Source organism: Hypanus sabinus, chromosome 13 (genome assembly GCF_030144855.1).
Source record: "Hypanus sabinus isolate sHypSab1 chromosome 13, sHypSab1.hap1, whole genome shotgun sequence".
Taxonomy (NCBI): Eukaryota; Metazoa; Chordata; class Chondrichthyes; order Myliobatiformes; family Dasyatidae; genus Hypanus; species Hypanus sabinus.
The window spans coordinates 99,527,778-99,552,738 of NC_082718.1; the positions used below are offsets into that span (position 1 = coordinate 99,527,778).

Genomic DNA, 24,961 nt, shown 5'->3' on the forward strand with positions numbered 1-24,961 from the left:
AAGAGGTGGCTGAAGAAATTGTGGAGGCATTAGTAATGATCTTTCATGAATCACTAGATTCTGGAATAGTTCTGGAAGACCGGCAAATTGCAAATGTCATTCCACGCTTCATGAACGGACAGAGCAACAAGAAGGGAAACTCTAGTCCAGTTAGTCTGACCCCAGTGGTTGCGATGGTGTTGGAGTTGATTATTAAGGATGAGGTCTCAGGGTACTTGTAGGCACATGATAAAATAGACCATAGTCTGCATGGCTTCTTCGAGGGAAAATCTTGCCTGATATATCTGTTGGAATTCTTTGAAGAAATAACAAGCAGGGTAGACAAAGGAGAATCAGCTGATGTTGTGTACTTCGACTTTCAGAAGCCTAACAAGGTGCCACACATGAGGCTGCTGGAATGATGGAGAAGACTTAATGGGCCAAATGGCCTAATTTTGCACCAATATCCTATGGTCTGCTCTCTCTCTTAAATATTCATTGCCTCAACCACCAGTTCAAAGTGATTATAGTATCTGTCATTGACAAAATGCATCATGGTTACTCACCTAGGCTACTTTGAGAGTACATTGCAAGCTATGGCTTCACTATTAAGAACAATGAGGTACAAGGCATATAGGAACTACCCCAACCTGCACACCATCCTAACCTGAAATAAATTATATTTACAAATATATTAAATATATTCATCACCAGTGGGTCTAGAATCCAGAACTTGAGATTGAATGGAACAGTAGGCATACTTTCACTAAGAACACTGCAGTGGTTCATGAAAGAGACTTATCACCACCTTCTGAATAAAAAAAAAACACTAATGGACAAACAAAAATGAACTTGCCAGTGCTGCACAGATTCCAAGTAACAAATAAGTTTATAAAAACATTATATTTTCTCTCTTTCAGATTACTGTTGTTATTTCCCAGCCTGTTCCTCACAATTGCTTTGGCTCAGAAGTTATTTGAGGTAGAGGAGCTTTTGAAGAGACTGCAGAGGCATTAAACTCCACCCTGGATGGTCCCAAACCCAGCTGCGAAAGGAGGAGGTTTGTGTATGGGGCTGGCAACTCTATCACGTAAAAGCCCAGAGCTACAGAAACACCAATGAAAGCTTCAAAGATCTCATTGATGGGAGAGGAAGGATCTTCGACTGGAAGATGTATGAAGTCTTGTGGTGAAAGCTGTATCCACTGGTCCAATCAATATTCTATTTGCCCAAGACAGAGGACTCTGGCAAGCCTCAAAGGCCTCAATAGGGGTGATGAGCTTAAGAAGAAGAAACAGAGGTATTAACTGTGCTTCTAAGAAGACCTGCATATGGCATTCGTATTGCACAAAGAACATAGTTATATATTTATGGTATTGCTTGGAAGCTGACCAAAGGACAGTTTATGAAGGCTCCAACTGTGGGCATGAAGGTCATCACTGCATTAAACTTTTATAACATTTGATTCTTCAAGGCTACCACTAAATCAGTCAGTAAGTTGTATAATACTTATTTGCAGAAGGCACCACGTTTATCATTTTGCATTTAACAAGGAGGCATAAAAGCTCAATGCAGCATAAAATAATTCCCTCAGAAACGAAGGCTGTTTAAAACAAGCACACTGTATAGAGCCAGAAGAAAAGCACCTCAAACCATGACAATTTGAAGCAAAGGAGAAAAAAATAGAAATACTCATCAGGGCAGGCAGCATCTGGAAAACAATTAAATGAAATAGATTTAATATTTCATGTTTAGCAGAATCTAAAGTGATATCTCTGCTCCTCTTCCCAAGGACATGCTTTCTACTTCTATTTGAGAGATCCAGCCTTAGCTGGTTTTTGCTTTTCAAACGAAGTTCAAAGTTCAAGTTACACTTATCATCAAAGTATGTACAGGTCATCAACACATACTACCCTAAGGTTCATTTTCTTGCAGGCATTTACAGTAGAACAAAGAAATACAATAGAATCAAATAAAAATACACACAAAGAGTCATAAACAACCATTGTGCAAAAGACGACAAGCTGTAAATGCAAGAATAAAAATAAATAAATAATAGAGGACATAAGATGTAGAGTCTTTGTGTCAACAAACCTGACAACATACCTGGCATGCATATGGTGGCAGCCATGCACCCTGAGGCGCTCCAGTAGGCCTACCCCTCACCACTCTCCATCCATCCCAGATTTTCCACAACGTCGGTTCTGATGGCCTGCCACGATCACAGATATACTTCAATTTGTTATTGCCTGCCCTCAATATACCTAGACCAGTTCCTCCAACCAATGGCCCTCTGGGTTTCTGTACCCCTACTGGTCCCCTGACACCACATCACCATGGATTTCATCACGGGTTTGCCACCTTCCAATGGGGCCATGACGATCAGGACAGTGCCGGACCGGTTCTCCAACTGAGACAGTCAACTGGATTCTCCAACGTGAACTTTGCCTCCAAGCTTTCACTCAGGACATTGTGTTGGATCGGGGTCCACAATTCATCTTCCACTTCCGGTGACCCCTCTGTTCCCTCTTCAGGGTGTTTATCCCCTGGCGGTGTCAGTCAGAAAAAGCAAAATCAGCAGAGTGGAAAAACTTCTGTGATGCTTCATCTCCTCAAACCCGTTCAAGTGGAAGATGTATCTGCTCTGGGCATACCCCAAATCTTCATTTTCATTGTAATATTCAATGTTGGTACCTTTATGTTAGTACCTTCAGATTCTTTGTAGTTTCTAACTTGCTGAAGTAGTGAAATGGTTTTATTTTTACTTCCAGCCATTTCTGGCATCTCCAACACTCAATGCTTGAAACTGCAGTGAACGAAACAGTTCTGAATTGTCTTACTGCTTATTTCTCACCAACCATCAGTGACAAAAGCACTAATTCTTGAAGACAAACACACAACTGACTCAGTTTAAAAACTGTTCATTCGAAGCACAGTGTCGTGTTCAACAGTCACACAAGCTGACACAAGTTAGAACCTTCCCCAATAAAGCTTCATAGAGTCCAAAATAAACAAAGGAATCCTCGCAATTTTCTCAATTTGGTTTTATTCTTTAGGAGTTATCCCAAGTAAGTGTCTGGCCTGATTAACTGATAGCCTAATTGACCAGAATCCACTCTATCTAATTATCCCAGATCCTTAACCTGGCAACAACACACTTCCTTCATTTCTGTTGTAAATTTTTTATAAGTTCCTTCTTCCTTCTGTTATCATTTCCAGTCTTTCATTTGCATCACTTTTCTTTCCTCACCAAAACTTCTCAATTTCATTTTCCACCTTTCCTTGGTATTTCTTTCTCTTTCAGCCTCTTGCTCTTTGTTGCTTCCTGAATTAATCAATAACTTTGGTCTGCCATCATCTGTTTTTACAATCCCAGCCAGCCATCCTCCTCTTCCATTTCTCTTGCTTCTCTTACTTTTCTACATGTGAGAAGTAAAAGGATTGTCCATTCCCTAATTAATGCCACAGAAACAGAGGAATGGAGCTCTCCAGCTGCCTGTAAGCTACATGGGTTCGCATCATTCAGGTTACTCATAAAACATTAAGAATGTCTGCTGAGCAGGTTGAGGAAGAGGGTATTTGTTGTTTGCTAAGGAGCAGGACATGCACATTGCAATCCACAAATGAGCCAGGTGGCTTGTTTCACTGACACAATGTAAAGTTTGCTTTATCAAAAACTAAGTCCAACTCTGTCAAGCTTCCCAGATCATTACTTTTTATTTGAAGTTGTTATTATGATTTCCAGAAGTTCAAGTTCACAATAACAGCCAGAATGAATTCACGTTTATCCAACAGCAATAACATAAATCATCTGGGCTAATCTTCCTTCATTCTATTCTCGATATCAGATCACAGACATCAAAGATCATGGCAACTGTGGCAAGCTAACACCTCAGAAAGGTGGAATACACAAGCATAAAAATCATTAATGTTTAAGCACGTTCTATTGAAACACTGTTAGAAAGCTTGATTGCAGAAAAATGAAACTCTAACTAATCTGCTGCTCCCAAATATATTTATGTCAAACACATAGAACCTGTTTGATGTGAGAATACAGACGTGTTCATTCATTAGTTGTATAGAAATAAAATGTAATAGTTTTGATTTTCAAATGTTCTCACATCTTAAAAGCACAGGAGATGCAAATTACTGAATTAACAGAGCCCATTAATCAGTATTAGTGAAATATGAGAAGTGTTTGATAGCAAACATGTCACTTTTTTCCCAGCAGCAAGCCCTGTGTATGTGCAATTAATGCAACACACCAAAAGTAAGGCAAGAAATGTCATCTGCAAAGTGCTTGTGGATTATTTAACAAATCGTGCATTGGCCAACAGCTGTTTCAGCATTAGCAGCAGATGTAACCACAACACTACAAGCTTAAAGAGCAGAGACTGATTTTGCGAAGACAGCACTTAAGTTACAATGAATAATAAATCAGCAAAGAAGGAAATAGCAAGACTCAAAAACAAACAGAAATGTGCCAAGTGCAGTTTGCTGAGTGCAAGAATATTAGGCAGTGTACCAAGCATCTGCTGTGACTGTAAGGCTTTGTAATGGGAGATGATGAGGTGAAGGCAAATGGGAATGTAAAACCTCAATGCAGAAGGTCTGCAATATCACCATCTCTCCGTGTCTTTAATTTCATTTCAAAGAAGTTAATTAAATCACATCTGATTCCCCATTGCCTCGTCCACGTCTGTCCCCTGCAGAACAAAGGGACATTAAAATCCAGAGCCTGGGAGATGGGGAAACCTTTAAGTACACTGCATAGATTGGATTTCAATATCCAAAGAGACAGGTATTCCCCACTAAATGAAGACCATTATATGTTGGGGTGCACAAGCTCAAATTGAGATATGAAATATTCTCTGCTTAGTAGAGAGACCTAAAAAATGATTCAAAGCATATCTGTTTTCACATTGATTTGCTGCCATTGGTGCCTCTCCCCCCCCCCCCCCCCAACCCCCTCCCCATTTATTTGTTACATCTTGATCATAGCAGCAGTAATGTAATCTGTTGCAGGGTATGACCAGTGTAACTCTTTCTGAAAGGCTAACCATATTACAGATGCACGAAGAAACAAGGACTATCCTATCATGTCACGGAACCAGCAGCTTCCAGTCTTCTGACAAAGCTTGACCCTTCCCTGGGAGACAGAAAAGGTCAAGACCCCTGCAGCGAGCTGCTTGGTAAAACACTAACAGAGAGCGACGAGTGGATATTGAAAACATATTCTCAAGGCTCTGGTTGTAAAAATATTAGATGAACATGATCCATTTAGGCAGAATACTTTGACCTTTCTTTCCCCTTAAACTGTTCAGATAAATAAGGAACCTCCTCACCAATAAAGAAAGAAGAAAGGCATGACATAGAAAACATAATCTTGTTAGCAGCCATACTTCAATGTACACAATTTTCTTATAGAAACAGAATGATATATGGTATTTTGAAAACCTGTTCCAAATCAGAATCTGTGCCTTGAATCCAGCCTAAATAAAAAGGCATTTGTGTTTATGTCACCACATTATTTGTTTTTAACCCTTCAGCAAAAGAATCTGCATCAAATAACTGAAGGCGCATCTGAATGCAGGTGGAGAAGCGATAGGGAGAACACTTCTTCCTTCTTCATTCAGAAAAAGGCAAAAGTGTTACAAATCTGCCTTCTCCCCATTGTATTTCAGATTTATGGCATTTACACCCTTTCAGAATTTGTACGAATATGTCTAGATTTCAACTTGAAGGCTAAAATTATGTTCATTTGCTAATAGTTTAACTCCGGTGCTTTACTTCTCTGTTTTGTTTTTTTAAACTACACTTATCCACCTAACTATATACAATGCAAGTATTTGTTGTTTGCTTAAGAAGAAATTCTTCAAAGTCATAAAAGGTAACTTCCATCCTATCCTGCATTCAGATGCATAAAATTGGTTGAATGATTTGACTGTCAGGCTCTTGCCTGGATCGTGACACCTTCACTTCAGCCTGCTTTTTATGACCAAGTGACAAAGACACGTAACTAAAACTACAGCTCAGGAACATGGCTTCCATTTGAATCCTGGTTTTGAAAATCATGTCGCTTTTATTTTAATTGACCATTTCGAGAAAAGGTTCCAAGACCAAAAACTGTGACTTACAAAAATACTTTTTACATTGGATGAGGTCAGAAGTGCATCTTTTGTAGATACAGCCTACAAGAAATAAACATTTTCAACCACTACTCCTACGAGACTCTCCTAAAGCAACAATCTTTTAAATTTGAATAAGTTTGGGTTATTCTAACTCCTCTCCTCCAACTCCCATTGTAAGTTAAAGTCAAGCTGAAGGTGCTGAATAATAATTTGTGGCAATTTTCACAGGACAGCACTTGAGGCCTTTATTACTAAAGTGCAATAGCAGAATAGACCAGAGTGAATTACAATTATTAAATGCAACACAGGGGAAATATTAGTTTCCTTGCAGTTTGCATTTAATAGTCATAAAGATGTGAAATCTTACCTTAAGCAATTTACGGACAAGAAAACAATAGCAGGTGTAGACAACCTGGTGCCAACATTCAGGACAGTCATGGTTGAACTATCCCAGGCTGTGACTCCTCTTCTCTGCCATTTCCCCACAGTTCTGCAATCTTTCAAAAAAGTATGCACAGCACCTCTTTTATTGAGTATTTTCAGCGATCTGGCTTCCACAGTTGCGAGGACAGAAAATTCCAGAGACTCACCACCTTCAGCAAGAAGAAGTTCCTGTAAGCTCAAGATCCAAGATTCAAGATTGGAGTTTATTTATGATGCATGCATCAAAATAGCTGGAGCAATGCATTGCTTGCGTTAACAACCAACATAACCGAGGATGTAGCTGAAGGCAGCCCGTAAGTGTTGCCACACATTCTGGCACGAACATAATATACCCAGAATGCTCAGCAGAACAACACAGAACACAAAAAGCAACCAAACAACAGCAACATAAGCCCTGTTCCTCCCTCCCGCCTACCCACACACATACGCCGTCCTCTAACCCCAGAAGGGCCTTTTGCGTATGTTGCGTTTAACTGTCTGTGGTGTTATTTCTATACTACAGATTTTAAATGACCTCCTCCTTATTTTCTAGCTATGCCCCCTCATTTGCGACTCTCCCATTAGGGGTCAAAGTTTAGTAATCTGGCATAAAAGCAAGAGACTGTAGGTAAGAGATTTGGATCAACGACGTTCCTTGCTTAGACGTGGGAATCAAAAAGGACTGAACCCGCACTTCCCTGTGTGTATGGTCGTGGGGGTGGGGAGGAGGCACTTCCGTCATGTAATGATGGTACATTGCTGTCACCCTATTGTTACAGACACAGTAATGGTCAGAATAGTCTCAGTATCAAATTAAGTCACTGTAACCACTTGGGAAAACAGCAAAATCCACTGATTTACAACTAACTGTTCTGCAGCAAAAGCAAAGCGCAATTCCATTGAGTAGCAAACGATACAAAGGATAATGCATCGTGCAGCTTTGCCAAGCCAAACACATTGCAAGCATACACATTTTCCATTTTGTTAACCTTCAGAAGCTAGGTTAACTGTGTATTCTTCAATGTCAATTCTACTTTAGGTGAAAAAAAATCAAGAATTTTTTCATTGGCATAAATGTGAAAGAGATAACATTACAGGCTCTGGAAAGCCAAATAAACATTTATATTTCAGAAGATGGTGACAGAAAAGGTGATTGATACTCCGACACTTACCTGCAGAGATATAATGAAACACGATTTTCCTCATCTTTTGATTCTGATATGTCCTGTTATCTTGAAGATATGTTTCAAATGCTTGCTGGTATGCATCAGAATAACCATGGAAAGTTTTACCAGACCTTTGTAGCATATTGTGCGTTACCATAGTCACACTCTGCCCTGTGGGATTTCAGGAGGACCTCAGGGAGGGTAAGAAGTTATGTATCTGAGGACAGAAGTGATTGAGATCACATCCATGAAGAAACCTCTGTCAAAACCTGAAATAGAAGCACAGATGGAGTAAATTACAAACTCTTTCCAATGAAGATAGCCATTACATGATTAATAAATTGAAACCGTCCCACTACAAAATGAATAAAAGTGCTACAGGCTAAAAACGTGACCTCACAGATGAAGTCAAAAGTGTAAATGGCCTGGAGGTTGCTGATGTGTTTTCCAGGAGACTGGTGCTGAGAACAGAGGGAAGTTGGGATCACCCTGCTCTCTCTATCTCTCATTACCCATTACTCAGGGATGCCAGTGACTGCAGTCTTGTTAAGAAAGATATTATTTTACAGCTAGGACTCACTGACACATTTATTTCCTTTGCTGCATCCTCTCTATGTTGGAAATCAGACTCAATAGTTTACCTTTACTTTCTCAGAGGTTGGAACAATCAAATTCCTTGTCTTTTCTAAGCACTCTTTCCTGCTGCAGTTTTAGAAGTTTGGCCATAGATGACTCATATTTCTTGCTTCATCTACCTTCTAAAACTTCCTTGTCCTTTGTTTAATTAACAATAAAAAAAGACCACAAAAAGATCCTTGTTTTCAATTTGTAATGGAATTTCTTTGAAGTTCTTTGCTTTCGTGTTGACTTCTAATCAGTTTCTATAAATATAAAAGATTGTTCAAGCAAATGGTTCCATGGAATCAGGATAACTTTTGTGAGTCTTGAACCTTTTCCATTTGGTTTTACCTTTCTGAGTGGAGTGTGAAGGTTGCCCTGTTGTATTTTGCTTCTCTCCTCCCTGCTATACATGCAAATATTTTACATATATGTCTACACAAAGTACATGAGAAACTTAGGAAATTATATTTTTTTCATTGCTAAATAGTGTAAAAGAAAAATGGAAATAACTGTGATTTTTAAGAATGTCTATGAAATGCAAACTTGTTCAGTGCAGACAGAGTATGCTGAATATTCCCACCCCAAAACATATTTGAAGCAGATGCATATACAAATAAAGATAGAGCTGGACTGGTCATCTTAATCCTACTTGCATGGCTGAAGTTGGGTAAATGGACATTTCAACTATCTTTAGTGACATCTGAGAATGAATCAGTGCAAGTGAGGAATTATAGTGCCAGAACAAAAATGCTATATTAGAGGACATTATAAGACCTTATCAGGCATTGGTCATACCACTTATGGAGTTTGTGAGTGGTTGTGCCACCAGACCTAAGAAAGGGTGTGATGGCATTGGAGAAGGTTCAGAGGAGGCTTACAAGAATGATCCAAGAATGAAAAGGTTAATACACGATGAACATTTAATGGTTTTGGGCCTGTGTTCACTGGAATTTTTAAGAAAGAGGGCGGTAGGTGTGGTGTAGGATCTCATTGAAACCTACCAAATATCAAAAGGTCTAGATAGACTAGATGTGGAGAGGATGTTTTCAATACTGGGAAAGTGTAGGACCAGAGGACTCTGCCTTAAAATTGAAGAACGTCCCTTTAGAACAAAGATGAGGAATAATTTTTTTTAGCCAGAGGGTAGTGATTCTGTAGAACTCACAGATGGCTCTGGAGGTCAAGGTATTAGGTATACTTAGAGCAGATGTTGATCAGTTCTCAATTAGTATGGGCATAAAACGTCGTGGGGAGAAGACAGGAGTATGGGGTTGAGAGGGAAATTAAATCAACCCTGATACTATGACGGAGTACACTTGATGGGCCAAATGACCTAATTTTACTCCTTTGTCTTATGGTCTTATGGAAATATAGTGGAGCTTCACTGGTTCTTTGGACAGTGGTCTGCTAAATGAGGAGAGAATAGGTAGTTTAGGCTGCTGTTCTAGAACATAGACAAGCTAATTCCAAATCCACACAGCCATGTTTTCATGAATCCCATGCCTCATAACATTCTGGTTGAGCCTATCATTGCAAACCTTGTCAAATTCCTTACCAAAATCCATATACACCACATCCACTGCTCTGTCTTCATCAATTTGTTTTGTTCCCTTGTTGAAAAGTTAATTTGGGCTCATGAGATATCTCTTTCCCCTCACAAAGCCATGCTGACTATCCCTAATAATACTATGCTTCTCCAAATGCTTGTAAATCCTGTTCCTAAGAAACTTCTCCATTAGTTTGATTTAGTGGACTTTAGAAGAATAAGAGATGACCTCACTAAAATATACAAAATGTTACATTACAAAGTCTGGAGTTCTCAAAGTGATAGGCAAATTGAGGATGCTTCTCTCCACTAAAAAACTTAGATTTCAAAATAAGGGGCAGGTCATTTAGAGCCAAAGAGACGTTTCTCAGAAGGCAGTGAAATAGGGAGATCTCTACCAACTGCTTTAGGAGCTCAGTCTGCAAGGTCCTCAAATGTGAAATTAATATAAGTCTGAACATTTGAAGATTCAAGGGATGCAGGAATATGGCTGGAAAATGATGATTGGTGTAGACTGTTCATCACGGCCTCCCCTTCCTATAGTGCTGACATTCATATTTTAATGCACTTTCCTCAATAAAATGCACTCATCTCCTAAATATCACCTCTGTAACTGCTTTACCTGTCCCTCTCTCTCCACACACACACACACACACACATTCTTGAATGGCATAATGACAAAATTTATTCTTAAAAGGGATTGATTAGTAAAGTATGAATAAATTCTTTTCATCTCCAGGATCGTTTCACTTCGACAAGCTGATTGTGTTTATTAAGTAAGCTCAGAAAATAAGAGATTACGTTGAGATCAGCAATCATAAATTAAATGAAAATGCTGATGATCGGCAAAAGTAAATCAAGAGGTTCAAAGTGTACTGTAAGTATATTTTTTTTCAATGTTATAAAAAGCTGCATTATTTAATCAATGATTCAGGGTCATAGACCAAACATGGACATAACATTTTTTGTTATTTTCATTCTATTGTTGCATATTCAGTATGAAGCTGGGCCAACAGAATCTTTTCCACAATAGATAGTATTCATCCTCCCAAACCCATTCGATATATCCCTGCTTATACGATAACTCATTAACATGGATTCTGTTCCCTGTGGTGCTTCAGTCAAATATCTACATCTTCAATATCTGACTCATAAACCTTTAGCAACACTGCACCTTTCTGGATATTGTCTGCTGTTTTAAGAACATTCATACTGATGTCTTAATCAACTTTCTTTATAGCGCAGACTCAGCTCTCATTCTTGAAAGACGAGTTTTACCCCATCCTGTTTCATCTCCATAAAAGTAAATCCTCATTCCAGGAATCAAACCAGTGAGTCTATACTGTATTGTCTCTAAGGCAAGAGTATTCTTAGCAAAAGACGATGAGCACTGCATGGAGTCATATCACAAATGCCAAGTTACCAGGAGTGAATTTCACCAATAGAATTTCCTGGTCCAACCACTAAATACCATGGCCAAGAAGATCACCAGCACCTCTACTTCATCAACAAAATGTGGCATAAGGCCATAAGAGTTAGGAGCAGAATTAGACGATTCAGCCTGTGAAGCCTCATCCACCATTCCATCATGGCTGATCCCTCAACCCCATACACTTCCTTTCTCGCCATAACCTTTGATGTCCTAACCAATCAGGAAACTATCAAGTTTTGCTTTAAGTATACCTACTTCTTTGCCCTCCACAGCTGTCTGTGGCAGAGCATTCCACAGATTCACTACTCTCTGCTTAAAATTCATCCTTACCTCTATTCTAAAGAGTTGCCCTTCAATTTTGAGGCTGTGCCCTCTAGTTCTGGAAACCATAGGAAACATCCTCCCCACATCCGCCTTATCCAGTTCTTTCAACACTTGGTATGTTTCAATGAGATCACCACACATTCTTCTAAATTCAGTTAGTACAGGCCCAAAGCTGCCAAACGCTGCTCATATGTTGTGAATGTCCTCTTTTATCAATACATCATAGATAGCATTCCATCTGGAAGCACAATGACCTGGTATGGCAACTGCTTTGCTTGAAACTGCAAGAAAATGCAGAGTTGTGCACATAGCACAAGCCAGCCCCCTTTTTGTGGGCTCAAGTCTCTGCTTCTTGCTGCCTCAGCAAAGGAGCCAAAATAAGCAAAGACTCACCCTCCTTCACCTTCCATTGGCAAAATATATAAACGATACAGCCTGGAAGCTTGTGCCACCAGGCTCAAGGATAACTTCAGCACTACTGTTATAGTACTATTGAGCAGATGTCTTGTACAATAAAATGGAGACTTGACCACACAATCTAATTTGTTATTGTCTTGCAACTCTGTAACTGCAACACTTCATTCTGCAATCTGTTATTGTTGTCCCTTGTACTACCTCAATGCAGTGTCTCAACGTAATGATCTGCATAGATAGCATGCAAAGCCAAGTTTTTTTCACCATACCTCAGTACATGTGTTAATAATAAACCAATTTACCAATTTTATGTACAAATGCAAAAATACTTCCTTACTTTTGTACAAATTCTTTGCTACAATCTAACAAATTATTGACCATGCTTATTACTTAGTGTATTGCTATTTACCTCTTTAGATTTCATATTATTTTATTATTATTATTAGTTAAATCTGCACATTGCTAAATGTGTTTTTAAATGTCGCTGTTGTAATGAAAGAATTTCCTACTCAGGATCAATGAAGTACATATTACTATTATTATTACTATTGTTATACACAAGTACCCCCCAAATGATGAAAGTGTCAAGGGTCGGCATAAGACAACCCGATGAATCACATTTTCAGTTTCTCTATTCTTTCTACCAAATGAATGACCACACATTTTACACATTATGCTTCATCTGTCATTTTCTTTCCCACTCACTTAATCTTTATGTTTATCTCTGCCAACCCCAGGTATCTGCTTCACCATTCATTTATTCCTCAATAGCTGATAGGTTATGGTCAAGTGAGAAGCTGACATTATAAAAACCCGGACCCCAGCACACCTTCATCCATGAGCATCCTATTCCAGGTGGGTCTGATATTTAAAATATTTAATGAGGTTTAATAGACTCTGACTTTGCAGGTAATCCAACAGCTGAAAGGAAACAAGACAGGAACAATTAATTTGCTTCTTCAGTTTTTTTTTGTGAACCAGGAAGAAGGGAAGGTCATATGTTTGGCCTCTCAAGTTGCCTCTCTACACTTGGACCAGGCCTCCTGTTGGCAACCCATCCACTCACCAGCCATTGGGTACAAAGATGTGGTAAGATGACGAGGAAATTCCTAAACCAACGGGTGGGTGAATCTTTGGAATTTATTGCCATAGATAGCTGAGAGGACAAGTCAATGGGTATAGTTAAAATGGATGTTGATAGGTTCTTGATTAGTGAGAGCATCAAAGGTTATGGGGAGTAGGCAGGAAAATAGGCTTGAGAGGGAGAATAAATCAGCCATCATGGAATGGCTGACTCAATGGGCCGAATAGCCTTGTTCTAATCCTATGTCTTAGGTTCCTATGATCAGACCATAACACCTTATGACCTCTCCTGTCAGACCATCTACTGATCAGGGAATGGATTTCACTTAGTGGAGTTGTCCCTCTACCCATCATTCAAAGGCATTGTAATCATTAACGGGACAAGCCCCAGAGGTGGTCTACCTCATGTGGACTGGACCCATGTCATCACACAAGTCAAAATTACACCAGCCTGACCCCTTCCCCTCGCTTAACCCTACCTTTCTAATAACAACCCCAGCCTGCCTATCAGACCTGTGACCTGCTTTATAGAACCCCCTGACAGGCTGTAACCCAAGTTTGTCAATTAGGTTCACTACTGAGTGGTATTCCTGATGTATTAAAACTCCACACTACTTAGGAATCTGAATTAAAGCCCTCACCAGCCCTCCCATGCACCAAGTATACCTCTGTCAATATCCAAGATGCGTGTAGAGATCGTTAAGAGCACCAGATTTCTTGGTGTTCACATGGTAGAGAATCTCACCTGGTCCCTCAACACCAGCCCCATAGCAAAGAAAGCCCAGCAGCATCTCTACTTTCTGCGAAGGCTGAGGAAAGTCTATCTCCCACCCCCCATCCTCATCACATTCTACAGGGGTTGTATCGAGAGCATCCCGAGCAGCTGCATCACTGCCTGGTTCGGAAATTGCACCTTCTCGGATCGCAAGACCCTGCAGCGGTTAGTGAGGTCAGCTGAGAAGATCATCGGGGTCTCTCTTCCCATCATTACAGACATCTACACCATACGCTGCATCCCCAAAGCAAACAGCATTATGAAGGACCCCACGCACCCCTCATACAAATTCTTCTCCCTCCTGCCATGTGGGAAAAGGCACCGAAGCATTCAGGCTCTCACAACCTGACTTTGTAATAGTTTCTTTCCCCCAAGCCTCCTCAATACCCAGTCTGGACTGACACCAACTTACTGCCCTCTACTGTGCCTATTGTCTTGTTTATTATTTCTTGTTTTGTGCACTTTATGCAGTGCTGGGTAGGTCTGTAGTCTAGCATAGTTTTTTTGTGTTGTTTTATGTAGTTCAGTGTAGTTTTCGTATTGTTTCATGTAGCACCATGATCCTGAAAAACGTTGTCTCGTTTCTATTGTGCACTGTACCTGCATTTACGGTCGAAATGACAATAAAAAAGTGACTTGACTTGACTTGTTCATTACAACATTCACTGTAGAAACGCTAACTATGATGAAAATGAGATCCCACATTGCACCCATTGAATGCCAGAGATGGCACCTTTTCTTTCACATGTAGCTGGCTCTCTGCATTACACCTTTCTTGATGAAATCATAATGAAAACAAAAAGCGAGCTACATTCCAGTGGCCCTGAGTCTGCGGGGATTTTAGAAAGAGTGCATTGTTCCTAACAAGAGATCCGAGAATATAATACCTGACTCCTTTCACCAGATTAGAGGACATAGTCTGTAAATGTCTTGACTCCTGGTTAAATTACGGTTATTTATTCAATGTTACTTCAGGCACCGTACAAAAATAATGAATTGTTTAATAAACTTCTCAAATGTTACACCATTCAGTTGACTTGTTCACTATTAAGGAACTGTTTAAGGCACATTCCTGCCAATACTTCCAATACATTGTTTTCTTAATTACTCTTTCCCTGCAAAAAAAAGATCCTTTTCAAGCAGTGCACATTTCAAAACTGAGATTTATATTAGCAGAAGTAATATGACTTATTCCTGTTTTTCAATCTCCTCAGCAAAAAGAAGCAGAGCAAGTTGCACTGCCATTTTCTGACCCAATTACCTTCATTACCAAGTTCCCATTTCTGTTGGAATAACAAACTGCGAGAGGCGACGTCAGGAGACTGCAGCCCTTCCTCTGCATTTCAGTCCCAATCCGCTGGAGAAATGTTGCTTCATTCCAATCTAATCCTGAAGGAAATGGAAAGGCAAAATGCAATAATATTATTGGTTTGCTTCATTATAAAGTAGCCAAATTATTCAAATTCAATTATCGTAGACATTATGCAGAGACGCTGCTTAAGATACTTTTCTTGGAACTAATAATTTTGCTTATTGTTAGGGCTAGTTTGGGATAATTTTAATCAGGACAACACTGAAAATATTCTGACGTTCAGCTGGTTTCCCTGTTCTTTCAGCTGAACATATGTTTGCAATTTATCCTTTTGATTGCAAGGAATATTATTTATCCTTTGGGAGATATCGCCTGTTTAGTAATATTAATCAGTCACAATTGTTTAATATCTTAAAATAGATTAGTTCCATAAATACTCCAACCAAAAAAATGGCCCAGAACACAAGCCGCATTTTCTATTTCAGGAACACCGAGTCAGAGTGACCTGTAGAGTGGCAGAGGGGTTGTTGTCATCAGCTGTGTACTAACTATTACTAGAGGAATAAGCTTTTGACAAGGATTTCCTGGAAGAACAATAGGGCAATTAATCTATCATTTGGATGAACTTTATAAGATTTTTTCCCCTCAATTCATTGTCAGTAATTGTTTTCACAGTCTCACTAGTCTGCTAATTGTTTTAAGGTCCAGTTTATTTTTTGGATCATTCTTTAATTAAGCCTTCTTTTCAAGCTGCAACATTGACGGCGTCTTTTAGAAAGGTATATTGTGGAGAAGCATTAGCTGTAGTGAGGTGTTGAAAATAGGCAGAATGAACTAAATGAACTACAGGTGTTAAGGAGAACAGATTTCGACATGGCATTTATGGATCATCTTATTTGAAATCAGAATCAGGTTCCGGTTCAATAACAACAGCATAGGTTGTGAAGTTTGTTAACTTTGCTGCAGCAGTACAATGCAATACATAATATTAGAAAAGAACCTTGAATTACAGTAATTACAGATATTAAACCATTAAATTAAATAAATCGTGCAAAAATGAAAATAATAAAGTGGCTGGGTAGTGTTCATGGGTTCAATGTCCATTTAGAAATCAGATGGCAGAGGGGAAGAAGCTGTTCCTGAATCATAGAGTGCGTGCCTCCTTCCTGGTGGTAGCAATTTATAATATTACCCAAGTTAAAATGATTCTTGTTATCATCTGCCATTATTATGGGAGTTTGCAGATTCAGTCAGATAGAGGCTATTGCAATCCCATGTAGCTGTGCAGTTCCCAGCTCTGGGATTGAGAATGATCATTAGTTCTGAATTCATATGAGGTTCTCATGAGAACCTGGAGCCAGAGGTCACTTCTGTCAAGAAAGAACCGTGCTTGAATTTGTGGGTGAATGTACTTGTAAATTTCATTTCAAAATCCCTGAAGTACTATGACATTGAAGATTTCATTATAGTTATTAATGTCAGCAGGAAATTCTCCCATTGTTATTTATATTTTCAACATTTACTCCTACATCTTTTAATCAATGTTCCTGGGTCTTTTTTTCTCCATAACTTGCTTGATGTTTCCCTTTTCCTTGAATACACCCTATTGACATAATCTTCAATGATAATGATTCTAATGAAGGTCTCTCCCTGTTCCAGGCTTTCTTGGCTATTCATAGATTCATGTTAATGGCTATTGCATTGCCAAAGTTCTCCGCTATGTACAAACCAAATCAAACTCTTTTGCAGTTTGTCTAAAGAAGGTTACATCTGTCCCATAAATCAGACTTTAAGTAGGAACACTAGAAAAATGGAATTTAAACAAAAACAGTACATACTTAATTCCACAGCACGGCTGATTATCCTCAAAACAAAAAGAAAATAAAGTTTCAAAAGGGACCTAGCTTTGTTCAGACGTTGACTAGCCTGTTGTACATTTCAAGCATTTTTGTGAAAGTGCTTGTCAAATTCAAGGATTAAAACTACATTTATTATCAAGATATGTATGCAGTATATAGCCCTGAGATTCACCTTCCCACAGACAGCCACGAAACAAAGAAACCATGGAACACGTTCATAAAAAGACATCAACCACACTCATCCTCCCCCCCCCCCCCCCCGTGCAAACAAAATGAGTGAGAAAACACAGGGTATAAAACACAAAATCGGAAGAGTTCAGGGATACTCAGATCAGCTCAATAACAATAGAGCTGTACTGTTCATTATCTGCAGGCTGTCCCAATCAAATTCGGCCAAAATAGTATATATAAAAAGGAGTGACCAGAAATCAGAAGCGTACCATAATGTGAACTGGAGACCAATCGAGCTGGACTTGAATGACAAACTGCGTCAGTTAAACTTTGCCAAAGACCCAGAACTCTAGTATCGTCCTCCGACAGCATTGAGGGAGAGAGACCATTCCAACATGGGGACCTTTCTCTGGGAACAGTGAGCAAGAGGGAGAGAGAAACCATTATGCACAGCAGCAAGCAGTGAGTGAGTAGACGGAGCCAAACACCCACTCGCCTTCCGCTCTCGCCTCAATGATTTCAATCTTCCTCAAGCCTTTAATCAGCGGAATCGGCAAGAAATGGTGTCAGCCATGGGCTTGTGCCCTGTTTCCAGGCTTCTTGGCCTCAAGGCTGTACACTTAGCTCAAAACCTCCTGGAACCTCCTCAGAGACAGCATAGTGCCAGATCGTTCAATCGGCCTGAAAACACACCACAAAAATGCAAATCGCAGGCCCCAACTGTAGCAGAACAACATTTAGAAGAAAAAGAAGATGTAAAAGAAGTGAAAGCGGTAGTTCTGTGGACCACTTGGAGGATGTCACTCTTGGTCTCATTCTCTGGCTCCATACTCTTCCAGATGTTACCATGTTTGCATGGTAAATCTTTTGATAGTTCAAAATCAGATTTACTAACCCTTATTTTTATTTTTAATTAAAAATAGAGCAGGGAACAGGCCTTTCTGGCCAAACAAGCCACACCACCCAGTAACCCATCAATTTAACCCTAGCCTAATCACAGGACAACCTACAATGACCAATTACCCAATGGTGGGAGGAAAGCAGGGCACTCAGAGGAAACCCATATGCACACAGGAAGAACATACAAACTTTCTTACAGAGAACACTGGAACAGAACTCCCATCTCTGACGCTCCGAGCTATAATAGCAACATGCTAACTGCTACACTACCATTTTGTAATCCAGAAGCAACTTTTCTGGTACTCATTCTTATCTTGTATTTCGATTTTGTCTTCACAAAAATGATTTAAGAACTTCAAACCTTCCCATTACAAAATTAACGTATTTATTCATATGGTTATAAACAGCCAGACTAATTTCATATTGAAAGCATGTTATTAGCATGTCAAGTTCTCCTGCACTTAGCTAATTCACACACTTGGAAGTACATTAAATAGTCTTTGCTGAATATCCATCCACCACTTAAGTTCATTATTAAAGTCACAGAGTCAAGCAGTGCAGAAACCAACCCTTTGGATAACCAAGTTTGTGTTGGTCTTCAAATACCTGTGTACACAAATCCCATTTTCGAGCCTCCTTAAACACCATGGCTTTTCCTGTGTTCATCTAGATATTACTTAAGTATTGTGAGATTAGCTGTTTCCACTAACCTCTTCCATGGTAGCTATTCAACTTCAAGAAGGTGGCACCCATCATTAAAGACCCTTTATTTATTTAATTATTGTATCTCAGTTCTTTTTTATATCCCTCCAGAACTGTACTGCTGCCACAAAACAACATATTTCATGGTGTGTCTGTGAATATAAACCTGATTCCAATAAATACATTTTACCCTTTTGCCTCAAATCAGGGTGTCCGAAGTATAACCTGTTGCTTTCAATTCTGAAATGCTTAACAGAATGATTTTATGTGCATGCATTGTAGTACTAATAATCTCAAGTACAAAGTATAGCTGCTAGTATTTATTGATGCAAGCTGTGAACGTCACTGAGCTGAAATATTTAAATCCCACCTATCACGCAATTTGTTGGTATTTACTTCAGATCCAATTCATGGAAGATGGTCTACAAAAGGCTGCTTCTATACTTGAAGCAATCCATTTTGCTTGTTTTCATCCCATGGTTACTTTCCAACCATTTGATTTACAGATGCAGTATTCCCTCCACCAATCACTTAGGGAATACATGGGCAGTTCTGAGCTCTGGCACTGACTAGATTTTATGAAGGCCTTGGACAAGGTGCCACACATGAGGCTGCTAAACAAGATCAAAGTATGAGGAGCATTTTAAGGCTCTAGGCCTGTACTCAGAGGAGGTTAGGAAATTGAGATGGGAGGGGGGGAATCTCATTAAAACCTATGAAATATTAAAAAGCCTAGTCAGAGTGGACGGTTAGAGGATGTTTTCTATATTGGGGTAGTCTAGGATCAGAGGGCACAGCCTCAGAAGGATGTCCCTTTACAGCTGGGATGAGAGAGGAAGAATTTCTTTAGCCAGAGGGCGGTAAATCTGTGGAATTCATAGGCACAGACAGCTGTGAGTCCAATGTATTGAGCATATTTCAAGCAGAGGTTGAAAGGTTCTTGATTTGTCGGAACAGCATAGTTTACAGAGAGAAGGCAGGAGAATAGGGTCAAGAGGGGTAATATATCAGCCATGATGAAACGGTGGAGCAGACTCAATGGGCCAAATGACCTAATTCTGTTTCTATATCTTATGACCTTATTGACTGGTAACTAAATGAATGGGGAGCTGAAAACAAGAGCTTATTTATCTGCCCAGGACACAAATGTTTGTTAACCTATTGGATTGCAGCCAGATGGGATGCCTAGCCAAAGCAAACAAGTTGATGTACATTAGAATTCAATCATAACAATAAGACCCTGATGCAATTTTAACTGGTACCAGAGTGAGGCTGATCCATTAGCTATAGGAAGGTCTGAATCTGGTTTGGAGACAGAACAGGATCTTTGACCAAGCCTAAAACGTCTGTAGGAGCAGAAAGAACATTCAATGATTTTGGAATAGCTTCCTTCCTTCCACCAGCAGATTTCTGAACAAAGCCTACCTCATCATTTTCAGCGCTATCTATTTATTTTGTAACCTATAGTAATTTCATACCTTTGCATTGTCTGCTGCCACAGTTTCACATCACAGAAGAGAGTGATGATTCTGATAGTTACAATATTGCTCAAAAAGCAAACTTGCTACCAAGGAGGGATTGTGTGTTTTGAGTGCTTGAGCTCTCAGTGGTCTTCTTCCACTGGTCTCTTAAAATCAAACAATCTCTCTCAAAAGAAAATTGACAGGTCAGCTTTTTTAGAATACGCTCCTAAACTGTGGAATTCAATACCTGAAACTGTACGGGATGCAGACTCGAGTGACGCTTCTAAATGGCAGCTCAAACCCCATTTATTTAACCTTGCTTTGAACTAAAATAATTGCCTTTTATTTTTATGTTTGCACTTTATCCCATTGTAAAGCACGTTGAACCTCTTTGTATGAAAAGCGCTTGATAAATAAGTCATTGTTATTATTAAAGTAGAAAATTAAGAGACATGGAGGAGGGGGGTGGATGAGGTTGAAAATGTGGAGTTTAATTACCTTAAACTCTGAGCAAAAACAGATAGGGATTGATGCACCATCAATAACTCTCGGAGCCTTTATACCAGGGTCCGTGGGAGGAGCCACAGGAGCCGTCAGCGGGGGGGGGGGGGGCGTGTTCAGACAGGTATACGTAGTTCATCACATTCAGCACGGGGGGCGTGTCCAGACAGGTATATGTAGTTCATCACATTCAGCGGGGGGGCGTGTCCAGACAGGTATATGTAGTTCACCACAGGGATAACTTTCTAAAACTTGCAATGAGATTAAAAGATGTCTGGTGAGGCTGAAATAGGCTTGGACATCTGGTCAAAGTAAATATATTGTCATAGTGTGCATATGTCACCATATACTACTCTCAGGTTCTTTTTCTTGCAGACATTCACAGGAACAAAGGAATACAAAAGAATCAATGAAAACTGCTCACAAAGACTGTCACGTTCTCCTTCGGGTGTAACGAAACGCCGAATTTAACGTCCGGATAAACCACAGTTAATAAGAACCAGATCGCAGTAAGATTAACCATTTACTGTTCACTCTTCACATTAACATATGGTGAAAACTGTTGATAAAACAATACAAGATTGATACAGTATTTGTTCCTTCCTTAATATCACATTTCAAGTGTAAATACTTGCAAAGGTGACTATAACTACATTACACTAAGGTGCAGTATACAGGGAGAGTTTACCTGCTCCATTGACTACTTTAAATACACTTCCATGCAAACTATCCGCGACTCTTTAACTAACGAAAGCATAAACATTATCTACCGACGTTACCTCTAACAGGATCACTATTAACATCTTAGTTCAATATATCGATTATCTATTAACTTACAGCGTTGCTCTCACTGTGATTTCTCATGCCTGCAAAACTGCTTGTGCTCAGGTGAGCCTCGTGGAAAGCCCCCACCCTCGCGCTAATTTCAAACCGGTGTTTTCCCACAAGACGCGGCGAAACCGGATGTGACGTCATCGCATGCCGATATATTTTACATGCAATGAATACACTTTAAACACTTCTAATTCTAACTAGAAAATACTATTGAATAAATTACTAAGCGAAAATATTATAAACTAAATAACTGTCGTAAAGACAGCACACTCCCCGCTTGACCTTCGTAAGGTCACAATGAGCAGAGTACAAAACTTAGTCTCTTAATCAGTCATTGGGTAGAAGTAGAATAACTTCTGTAACTGGCCTTTGGTAAATTTTCACATCGCCTTGGTCGGTAGTCTTCAATTCGATCTTCCTGACATGTCCATCCTCGATAGGGAATGTAGCAGTGATTCTGGCCGTTGGCCAGCTGTTGCGAGCGACTTGCTTGTCCCTGAGCAGGACTAAGTCTCCAACTTGAAGATTCCTTCGGGGTTCTGTCCACTTTTGTCTCTGTTGCAACAAAGGTAGATATTTTTGTCTCCAGCGAGACCAGAACTGATTTGCCAGAGCCTGGACTTGTCTCCATTGCTTTGTGTACAAATCCTTGTCTGAGAAGTCTCCTGGTGGAGGAGGTGCTCCTGCCTTCTGCGTAAGGAGCGTTGATGGCGAAAGTATAAAGGGGTTTTCTGGGTCAGAAGACACAGGTAGGAATGATTGTGCGTTTATAATGGCTGTGACCTCTGCCATTAGGGTGCACAGTACCTCGTGGGCCAATCGGGTGCGTTGCTGTATCTCAGGTTTCCTTTTCCAGGTTTTCCGTAAGGACGTGAACCGTTTGACTGCCTGCTCTTTGTTATCTGGTGAGCGCTGGCGTGGTTCTCTGATTGGCAATGGGGCAACCCCATTATTTGCTTCATCTCTGAAGACCTTGGTGTCTTTGGGTTTTAAAGAAATGGTATCTTGAGCTGATTGTGCAAGTTTGTTTCCGTGCTCGGTTTGAACGAAAACTGACTGACCTAGCGTCTCGTCGGTTACTTTACGCTTGGTAATGTCTTGTTGTGCTTCTTTAGGGTACACCTCAGTGAGGCAGATCTCGGAACAAGAACGGCTTGACTGAGTTTGACCGCAAACTTCTGTACAGTTCGAGCTGACAATTGTTGTCCTGGAGTGAACCTCTCCCTCCCCGCCGTCCTGTTGTGGGGGTGAAGGAGCGTTGTCGGTTCTTTCATTCTTGACTTCATCACGGAGCCGTGAGGGTAAATTTCCTTCCTCGTATGGATGTGATGCAATCGTGACTCTCTGAGGTTCCTCGTAGCTGGGGAAGTTATCGAATACGTATGGAGAGGGGAGACGAGCCTGCCTGTCTATTTGAGATTGTACATAGTCGCTTGTGCGTTCCAGTCTGGTCCTTTCTAAAGTAGATCTTGCTGCGGTCAGATCACGCGACCCTTCAGCTTCTTCTATGTACTTTGCTTCCGCCATGGCAGCGGCTTCTTCTCTTTCTAGCTGCAGCACTTGCAACTCTGTCGATATTTTTGCCATTTCCAACTGGATTTCGGCTTCTCTGGCGGCCTCTTCTCTTTGTCTGGCAGCCTCTTCGGCTTCTCTGGCAGCCTCTTCTCTGGCAGCCTTTTCTTTCTGGATTTCGGCTTCTTTGGTGGCCAGTTTCATTTTCAAAACTGCTTCTTGTCTGGCGTAACGCAGTAGCACCTTGGCGGCTTCTGCCTTTCTGGCGGCCCTTTCGGCTTCTCTGGCAGCCTTTTCTTTCTGGATTTCGGCTTCTCTGGTGGCCAGTTTCATTTTCAAAACTGCTTCTTGTTTGGCGTAATGCAGTCGCACCTTGGCGGCTTCTGCCTTGGCTCTTGCCTGTGTGGACTTTCTTGATGTCGTTCTACTGCCCTTGTCGCTGGGCGCCATCGACTTGATCCCGGATCGAGCTGACATTGCAGCACTTGGAACACCTGATAACGCCTGGGTGGGCTTACTTGATGTCGGTTTACTGCCCTTGTCGCTGGGCGGCGTCGACTTGATGCTGGATTGAGCTGACATTGCAGCACTTGAAACACCTGATAATGCCGCTTTTTCACTGTCACGTTCTCCTTCGGGTGTAACGAAACGCCGAATTTAACGTCCGGATAAACCACAGTTAATAAGAACCAGATCGCAGTAAGATTAACCATTTACTGTTCACTCTTCACATTAACATATGGTGAAAACTGTTGATAAAACAATACAAGATTGATACAGTATTTGTTCCTTCCTTAATATCACATTTCAAGTGTAAATACTTGCAAAGGTGACTATAACTACATTACACTAAGGTGCAGTATACAGGGAGAGTTTACCTGCTCCATTGACTACTTTAAATACACTTCCATGCAAACTATCCGCGACTCTTTAACTAACGAAAGCATAAACATTATCTACCGACGTTACCTCTAACAGGATCACTATTAACATCTTAGTTCAATATATCGATTATCTATTAACTTACAGCGTTGCTCTCACTGTGATTTCTCATGCCTGCAAAACTGCTTCTGCTCAGGTGAGCCTCGTGGAAAGCCCCCACCCTCGCGCTAATTTCAAACCGGTATTTTCCCACAAGACGCGGCGAAACCGGATGTGACGTCATCGCATGCCGATATATTTTACATGCAATGAATACACTTTAAACACTTCTAATTCTAACTAGAAAATACTATTGAATAAATTACTAAGCGAAAATATTATAAACTAAATAACTGTCGTAAAGACAGCACAAAGACTAACAAGCAATCAATGTGAAAATCAGGACAAACTGTATAAATACAAAAATGTTAATAGTAATAAATAATAAATAAATAATCATTCTGAGAACCTGCGTTGCAGTCTTTGAAAGTGGGTCCATAGGTTGTGGAATCAGTTCAGAGTTGAGCTGAGTGAAGTTATCCATGCTGGTTCAGGAACCTGATGTTTGAAGGCTAATAACTATCAATCGAAAACTCACCTGTGTTCTCGGATTGATTTGGTTTCCTGTGTTTGTTGATACACCCGCCTTGTTCTGTTCCTGAATCCTAATAATATTTGTTATAATTATAGCTCCATTTTCCTTCGATGGTTGGCATTACTTTTGTTAAAGCAAGGACAGAAAATATCAATAGTTGCAGACAGCGCATCCAGCAGAACAAAGTTTGAAAACCACCAAGCAGCTTACATGGGTCTTTACTGACCATTCAGCAAATGAACTATATTAGCTGCCCTCAGCTTCTGCACCTCTATTTAAAAATGCAATAGTTGTGAA

At 40.1% G+C, this 24,961-nt stretch overlaps 1 protein-coding gene across 2 annotated transcripts in view; it reads right to left on the reverse strand.

The window, feature by feature from the left end:
• The window catches only part of LOC132404203 (plectin-like), a 62,470-nt gene extending 38,223 nt beyond the window's left edge, over positions 1–24,247 (reverse strand). The window contains exons 1-5 of one of the 2 annotated variants that reach the window (XM_059988293.1): positions 24,176–24,247; positions 21,227–23,897; positions 15,156–15,283; positions 7,706–7,968; positions 6,478–6,703 (exon numbers count right to left, since the gene is read on the reverse strand). In XM_059988293.1, coding sequence (XP_059844276.1) covers positions 21,964–23,730 — 1,767 coding nt within the window. In that variant the 5' untranslated portion in view covers positions 23,731–23,897; positions 24,176–24,247 and the 3' untranslated portion in view covers positions 6,478–6,703; positions 7,706–7,968; positions 15,156–15,283; positions 21,227–21,963. Of the gene's footprint in view, positions 1–6,477; positions 6,704–7,705; positions 7,969–15,155; positions 15,284–21,226 lie in introns of both variants that reach the window. The other variant, XM_059988294.1, reaches the window with a different exon arrangement.
• Positions 24,248–24,961: the final 714 nt, after the last annotated feature.